The 7,261-nt window shown below is 43.5% G+C and overlaps 3 protein-coding genes across 7 annotated transcripts; 2 read left to right on the forward strand and 1 right to left on the reverse strand.

Moving 5' to 3' along the window:
* The first annotated feature begins 417 nt into the window (after nt 1-417).
* Nucleotides 418-2,454, forward strand: LOC131879316 (BAG family molecular chaperone regulator 1-like). The gene is made up of 2 exons (XM_059225608.1): nt 418-1,068; nt 1,253-2,454. Exons 1-2 carry the CDS (start codon nt 1,041-1,043, stop codon nt 1,807-1,809), a joined length of 585 nt encoding a protein of 194 aa, XP_059081591.1. The 5' UTR covers nt 418-1,040; the 3' UTR covers nt 1,810-2,454.
* Nucleotides 2,455-2,501: 47 nt separating this feature from the next.
* Nucleotides 2,502-4,875, forward strand: LOC131879310 (N-sulphoglucosamine sulphohydrolase-like). The gene is made up of 8 exons (XM_059225595.1): nt 2,502-2,803; nt 2,868-3,004; nt 3,075-3,464; nt 3,554-3,673; nt 3,737-3,931; nt 3,995-4,191; nt 4,260-4,406; nt 4,472-4,875. Exons 1-8 carry the CDS (start codon nt 2,514-2,516, stop codon nt 4,610-4,612), a joined length of 1,617 nt encoding a protein of 538 aa, XP_059081578.1. The 5' UTR covers nt 2,502-2,513; the 3' UTR covers nt 4,613-4,875.
* LOC131879326 (methionine-R-sulfoxide reductase B1-A-like) lies at nt 4,570-6,406 on the reverse strand. 5 transcript variants are annotated; one of them, XM_059225623.1, is made up of 4 exons: nt 6,122-6,406; nt 5,490-5,632; nt 4,894-5,008; nt 4,570-4,839 (listed from the first exon to the last, which is right to left on the reverse strand). In XM_059225623.1, the coding sequence occupies exons 1-4, from the start codon at nt 6,174-6,176 to the stop codon at nt 4,670-4,672; spliced, it is 483 nt and encodes a 160-aa protein (XP_059081606.1). In that variant the 5' UTR covers nt 6,177-6,406; the 3' UTR covers nt 4,570-4,669. The 5 variants fall into 5 exon arrangements, with proteins under 5 accessions (XP_059081606.1, XP_059081600.1, XP_059081619.1 ...); XM_059225617.1 differs by lacking the exon at nt 5,490-5,632 and adding an exon at nt 5,131-5,294 and having other exon boundaries at nt 6,122-6,403; XM_059225636.1 differs by having other exon boundaries at nt 4,570-4,808; nt 6,122-6,394.
* Between the last annotated feature and the right edge of the window lie 855 nt (nt 6,407-7,261).

The following is a 7,261-nucleotide window of genomic DNA, read 5'->3' on the forward strand; positions in this document are numbered from 1 at the left end:
GGTAGACTTATAAAAAGAGGTTTGTTTACCTTGTTTCTAAGAGTTCGGTCTTCAGACAAGTTTGCTCATGTAGCAGTCATGGTTTACGATTTTTGATAAGCTATAACATTATTTTGAGTTTGTGAATTGAGTATAAGTTCATTCAAATTGATTCACAAACATGGCAGGTGGTGCTTGTCGCATTTTACAGCTAGAGATTCAAGCTTGGCTTGTTTCGCCCATCCAAATATGGGTCTGATATAGTTTCATTATCTTAACACTCAACCCCTTTTTTATGCAATCAAGCCAGTCTCAAACGGGACCCATGTAAGGCGGGGGTAAAAGAAACGACCGTGATCTTCTTTTGATAACTCTTGGTGTTGAGGACGGCATGAATCCGATCAACGCAATGCTACAAATTGATAATCACGCAGCTAAAGTACAAAAAAAATCGGACTCCAAAAGCCCGTCTAAGTTATCTTGTCGTCCTTCCCGTACTATGGTTGGTTGGTTGGTTGGTTCTCTGTCCTCTGAGCTGACGTCGGTCTGTCATATTGGTAGCCTCCAGCCTCCGCCTTACTGCTATGCTACGTATTCTTCTCTTTCGGCCTGATTGGAACGTTTAGAACGATTGGAACACTTGGAATACTTTCAAGTGGACGACGAGGTGAGAACACGCTGAAACAAGTGGAGCCCGGACGGACCAGGGGTGATCCATCCATCCCCATCATTGCCAACAACACCTATCAAATCAGCCACATCAACCACCCACCCCGACAACAATCAGAACCCGGAGGCCCATAGGTCCAGAGCCCCGAGACTCGATCTGACAAAGATCTGAACTAGTTCTGTCTATGCCACTCAAGCCCAGGCGGGGCAATCAGGCCCGGGGCGAGTGAGTGTCCATTGTCCACAAGGAAACGTTGAATGGATGGATGTTGAGCTTGATATCAGAGTCCAGGCAGGCTTGAGTTCAGCATTAGGCCAGTCTGAATATCGAGTCTGAATAGCAACGAATCTGAGGACAAGCACAAGGAGGGCCCGTTGGGTCGGATGTGATCATGCGGCTCGATCTTCATCTTAAGCACGGTAAGTCCGTCCGTCAATGGGCAATCAATATTTTGATCTGTGAATCAGCCCATTCATGTCTCAGCGCACGATCCCTCAATCCCTTGATCCCTTGATGACTGGAGAACTGGATAACTGGAAGGCTCTGGAATGCCCCATGGCTCGTCCTGCCAACCATTTCATGGTTTTACGTTGTTCCTTTTAGGCCCGACCAAGTTGGCGTGGTCCATCGATGATCAAGTCACGATCTCGGAGCTCATGAGCCAAATCGAATCCGAGCTAAGTATACCCAAAACTGGACAGAAGCTCATCCTCAACGGGCAAGCCTTGACAAGTCTCGATCACGGATCCACGCTCCAACAAGCCGGCGTGCGCAATCTGAGCAAGATCATGGTCCTTGGCCGACGGTTTGACCCCGAGGGGGACCAAATGTATCAGAACATCCTCCAAGCCGAGAAGAAGGTTCAAATCACGGCTGAAAAGCTGCAACAGGTCGCAGACGAGGTCCGGGACATTGAACGGGGCTTCTTATCCCCTGAACATCATCAAAAGGCCTGGCCGAGTTTGCTTAAACGCTGTCGGAATGGAAGCGAAGAATTCATGCGGCTCTTGGAGACTTTAGACACGTTCCGTTTCGAAGAACACCAACAGATGGCCAAAAGCAAGCGAAAGAGCCTGGTCGATATCATAAATAAGAAATTAGACGCCAATGACGAGCTCCAACGAAAAGTGGAACGCCTCCAGGCTATTGCACATGGCTAACTTTCTTCTTGATTTCGGGGCCTTTCCTCAAAAGAGGGGGAGGAGGGGGGGAGGTACTGCCCTAAACACTTTGTTCCGGCCCTTCTTAGGAGCGGTTAAATCGAGAGAGATGCGCGCTTGGATTTCAGGATTTCAAATCTGCCCCAGGATACTCACGTTATCCAGGCGCTAGTGACGCTGCCTTACCTCTCCATATTCCAAAAACCTGAACTGATTGATCTATTGTAGTAAAGTGCACGAACGCGATTTTTTTCCTCTTTACAAACGATCTTGACCGCCTTTCGACATTTCTATATCAATTTCTGCTGATCAGGAAATATGAATTATGAAATGTTTTCCGAGCACATGAAGCCAGCAGGAGTTAGTATGATGATGTATCAACAAGTATGTATGCCTTATTGAAAGTTAAAACGTTGAATCACTATTGCCTGAAGGTCTGAAACCAAAATGGGGACTGACCATTATGGCCATTAGTCAAGGTAGATACCATCATTCGCATTTGTTCTATTGAAACCAAATCACTCGATTCTCAAGGACTGGCATAATTTGTGTAATCAAGTTCACGCTTAACGCCCGCTTATGTTGGTCTTACGTTTCCAAATATTCAGCGGTGGCACTTTGAATAAAGAAGATTCTTATCTTGTTCCAACGGTTCATCCTTATCTCCCAAGTTCGAACATAATAACCTTGTTGTCCTCGACATCATGGGAAGACATGTTCAAATTTGGTATTTTTCCTTCCTTTGGACTTGCATCCACGGAAAAAACGTTCTTTTCTTTTTCGGTATCGATTATTCGGCATATTCGTCTCAAGATTCATGTGATACAATTAATTCAATTTCTTCCCCCACAAATATCACTCCAGCTGATGATGCCGGTCTGGAGGGTGGAATTTTTGGGAATCCCGTCATAAGAACCCCGCACCTGGACGAGCTCGGAAGGAAAAGTGTACGATTCACGCGGGCTTTTACACCAGTCAGCAGTTGCTCTCCGAGGTAGATTCTGCTTCCAGTCAATTCAACAAACCGATTATCTTGCATATCGAGCGTGAATTTTCAGCCGTGCCGCAGTTCTCACGGGTCTACCTGTTCACCAAAATGGGATGTACGGGTTACATCACAATGTTCATCACTTCGATTCGTTTGACAAAGTTCAAAGCTTGCCTTTAATTCTTGGCAAAAACAACATCAAGACAGGTTAGCAATGTTTCATCCCGCTTTATTGTGTCCATAATTGACCAGCCTTGGCCCGTCTACGACCCTCCAGGAATTATTGGTAAAAAACATGTAGGTCCAAATGGAGTGTTTCCGTTCGATTTTGCACACACCGAAGAGAATTCTCCGATTAATCAAGTGGGTCGAAACATCACCCACATGAAGAACCTGGTTGGATCGTTCCTGGACAGATTCGGAGACAAGCCTTTCTTTTTGTACATCCCCTTCCACGATCCACATCGATGTGGTCACACCAATCCGGAATTGGGTGAATTTTGCCAAAAGTTTGGTGATTCAGTTTCGGGATTTGGAACTATTCCTGACTGGGAGCCCACTTACTATAGTGATGAGGAGGTGATTGTGCCTGGAACGGTCCCAGACACTCGGGCCACCAGGAGCGAAATTGCAAATCAATACACGACCATTTCAAGGCTCGATCAAGGTGACGACGATCCGAGTTTTAAGTTACCCTTTCTAGTTCACTGACACCGTGTGATTGATAATATCACATACTGCATATGTACTTCTTAGGCATTGGCTTGATCATGGATGAACTGACTGCCCGAGGTCACATCAATGAAACATTGGTAATCTACTCATCAGACAATGGGATTCCATTTCCCAATGGCCGAACCAATTTCTACGACTTGGGTTGGTTCAAAGCCGAAAAGAATGTTGCGCTTTAGAAATATCTTTCCTCTCTTTATTGTAAAGGAATTCACCAGCCTCTGTTGATCTCATCACCGGTACATCCAAGATCTCATGGACAATCCGTCGCTTCATTGGTTTCCCTTTTGGATGTGACACCAACCGTTCTGGATTGGTTTCGAATCCCTTATCCAAGATACAAGATGTTTCATCATTCACCGTCTGTCCGCTTAACGGGAAAATCCCTATTGCCCGCTCTAGGTTGGATCGATGGACGATGATTGGATGTTTAACGGACTTACATATGGCCTCTTTTCAACTCAGATTACATGTCCGGAGGACAAACCGATCTAATGCATCAAGAGAGGACAGTTGTATTTGGGAGCCACAACTTGCACGAGGTTACGATGTATTATCCAATGAGATATATACGCGGTCCACGATTTAAACTGATTCGAAACCTTGCTCACGAATCTTATTTTCCTATTGACCAAGACTTCTTTTTATCAAAATCTTTGCAAGTACGTTGTGGACAAGGTTTGTGAGTAAAACTGTAATTAAAACAAAAGCGGCAACCTTTGCTTTCTAGGATCTCTTGCTACGGTTTCGCCATAAGAAGGACCTTCGGTGGATCAAGACATGGCCTCAGTACCTTATTCGTCCGCAATGGGAATTGTTCGATTTGGAAAGTGATCCTCTTGAGATTCATAACCTGGCAGTGGATTCCAAATTTCAAGTCAGTTTTTATACGCACTCTGTTAGGTCAGCGGAAATCATCGATTATTTCCATACTTTATTTAGGCTATACTCAAGGACCTTCAGGATCAATTAACGGCATGGCTAAACGTTACCCAAGACCCGTGGATTTGTGGCCCCAATCAAGTGTTAGAAGACAAAGGCTCGTTCAAAGATAATCCTCAATGTTTCAGTTATCTATTCTAACGATGTCCATGGATAACAGAGAGCTTGAGAAATAGGATGCAATTTACATGTTGTTCATCACCCAATGAGATGCGTCCAAGGATACTGTCTCTCATCAGGGTCATTCGTGAAATTGCAAGAGTCTTCAAACTTGTCGATGGTCTGCGTTATTGGGATCCAGTGGATGGTTTGGCTTGAGCCGCACTCTCTTTCATTTCTGTTAAAAACAGGAGGCACAAATATTTCTTCTTAAATTGGATATGCATACATATTGATTTTAATTATGTGTTTGTTATCGTTACCTTTGGGAACAAACTTCAGAGAGTGACTAAAAATTCAAAAGCGCGATCCTTTGCCACCGGGTCCATCCCCTACGAACTCGTGGCCTAGAGGATTATCACAGCTCCCACAAAGTACCTTGGAAAATAATTCACAAAGGGTATGAGTGATAATGACAAAGATTTGATCATTATGGTCGCGACTTAAACTGCAGGGGAAACGGGTCAAGGACGGGGGCACGGTCTTTTTTAGTTACGTACTTTCAACGCCAGACCTTGGGAACTGGTTTGAGTCTCATTCTCGGGGATTTTTTTCAAGGAGTCGGGCTGCACAGTGTCAGAGAAGGCCGGCCAGGGGGTGTGATGGGGGTATTTGGCTTTGGACGAAAATAAGGGGTGATCACACTCCAAGCAGGCGTAAATGCCTGCAATGAAAATTAAAAGCAAGCACATCAACTCCGCGGAGTTCCACACGGCATTTAGCAAATCAAATCAAAACGCAAATGAAAAGACGAAAACATACTATCCGGTCATGCAAATACAATAGCACGATCATTGGAAATTCAATCACCCCAAATCAAAAGCCAAATATATCAGAATGAAGAGTGAGGGCGTGGCACCTTGAAGGCATTGCCTTTTTCTTGACGCTTCCGCACTGACGTGGCGTTGATGGTGTGTTCAAAGGCTGGCCAAGGTGTGTCATGGGCGTATTTAGCTTGACTCGAAAACAACGGATGATCGCATTTGTGGCACACATAGCATCCTGACGGAATAATGGCGAATTTTTGGCTTCATACACATTGAGACATGTCTGCTAGTGGCTAAATATAAATCTATTTAGTTACGGTCCCATCACATACATAGCATTTACTACCCTTGAACTTGAGCATGCCCCTCTTGCGGACCGGCAGGATAACCTAGGCCAAAGTTAAAAAAATGCCTATCGATATCATCAAATTAGGAAAATGGATGGATCATGTCGTCCAAAAGTGAAAAAGATCGAGAAGTTAAGAACTGGTTTGAGTGATCCAAGTCAGAGAAGCAAGGTTAGGAGGGAGAAGGAAGGAAATTAACCGAGTCAAAAGGAAACCCTGCGATTTCTTTGCGGCCTTGTCTCTCCTTCGCCCTCCTTCGTAGTGCTTTGGAACCGGCCCGATCAACGTGGAACAAATGGAATGGCAGTTGTGGTTAGAGGGGCAATTTATCCCTGATCCCGTCTCTGAACTCGAGTACATCGTTTGTCGTTGCTCACCCACATCAAAATGGTCCTTGTATTTTTCGCTCTTCGTCCAAGAGCAGAACGCCATGTTCCTCTTGATCTACTAGACAAAGATCCCGAATATGTAGTTCTCGCCAACCACGGCACTCCGTGCCAAAGGATTCCGGTTCCTAGTTCCCACGGAGACGACCAATCGCCAATGATCAATCCAACGCCAATCACGTCATTCTACGATGACCTTGAACAATCAATTCAAGCCGATCCATTCAGCAATCCAGCAGTAGAAGAAAATACATGTTAGAGCAGTGCTGCCAGGTAGCTGGGCTTTCCCCATGCCAGAATACCTTTCAAAACATGCCAAGTCATTTCCAGGATATGCCAGAAAACAACGAAAATAATACTCATCAATTGAATCTTATTGCCAGAGGTCGTGGCAAGCATGCAAGTTTAAGCAGCGGCAAAATTTTTCAAAGTAGTTGTCTCCAAAAAGAATAAAATCCAATGAAAGTATCAACAATAGCTTTGAATAACGTAATAAGGTACTGATTGATTGTATTGAAATATGTTCATAGGAAGTCTTCCAAATGCTAAAATTAATCAGTCCACTAATCACAGCTGTCCCAAGATTGTCGATCAATTTAGCCATAGAAGCTTTATGTTATGACATTTTAACTTAACTTAATCAATTCATTGAAATTTGGTAACATTTTCATCAAAAACTGGTTTTTGTACAATATGCCGTGGACATTTAGAAATCACCGCTCGGTTAAGCAACTTTCCTTGACACAAAATGAGAGTTGTTTACAAATGCACACTTTGAACAAAATAGTCGAATTTTTGCCTTCAGCTGCATGATAGGTAAAAGTTAAGGTTCAAACAACAAAGAATCATGAAAACTATTTTGATTAAGTTTGATTAATTGTCGCAAGTGGATCTGACACTATCACAATGGTTGAATGCCATTTCTTGGAATTTGTATTAAATGGTTTTTTTTTTTGCAAATCTATTTATTGTTATTAAGACTGTTGGCTGAATGCACGACCACAAATTGAAAATTACATACCTTAATCAAGAGATTCCGAGTTTGATTTTATTACTGATTGTATGAATCTCAAAGAAGCAACATTTTCCTAATGTCATATCATCAAATGTTTTTACTTTGTCAATTCTTTG

The sequence above is a fragment of the Tigriopus californicus genome, chromosome 1 (genome assembly GCF_007210705.1).
Source record: "Tigriopus californicus strain San Diego chromosome 1, Tcal_SD_v2.1, whole genome shotgun sequence".
In the NCBI taxonomy this organism is placed as follows: domain Eukaryota; kingdom Metazoa; phylum Arthropoda; class Copepoda; order Harpacticoida; family Harpacticidae; genus Tigriopus; species Tigriopus californicus.

Coding starts and splice junctions, on each gene's coding strand:
- LOC131879316 (XM_059225608.1), top strand. CDS start 1,041: ATGCGGCTCGATCTTCATCTTAAGCACG. Junction 1,069..1,252: donor CGATCTTCATCTTAAGCACG/GTAAGTCCGTCC, acceptor TGTTCCTTTTAG/GCCCGACCAAGTTGGCGTGG.
- LOC131879310 (XM_059225595.1), top strand. CDS start 2,514: ATGGGAAGACATGTTCAAATTTGGTATTTTTCCTTCCTTTGGACTTGC. Junction 2,804..2,867: donor GTCAGCAGTTGCTCTCCGAG/GTAGATTCTGCT, acceptor GTGAATTTTCAG/CCGTGCCGCAGTTCTCACGG. Junction 3,005..3,074: donor CAAAAACAACATCAAGACAG/GTTAGCAATGTT, acceptor ACGACCCTCCAG/GAATTATTGGTAAAAAACAT.
- LOC131879326 (XM_059225645.1), bottom strand. CDS start 6,176: ATGGCGTTCTGCTCTTGGACGAAGAGCGAAAAATACAAGGACCATTTT. Junction 5,633..6,121: donor CAAGGACCATTTTGATGTGG/GTGAGCAACGAC, acceptor TTATTCCGTCAG/GATGCTATGTGTGCCACAAA. Junction 5,295..5,489: donor AAAAAGGCAATGCCTTCAAG/GTGCCACGCCCT, acceptor TTTTCATTGCAG/GCATTTACGCCTGCTTGGAG.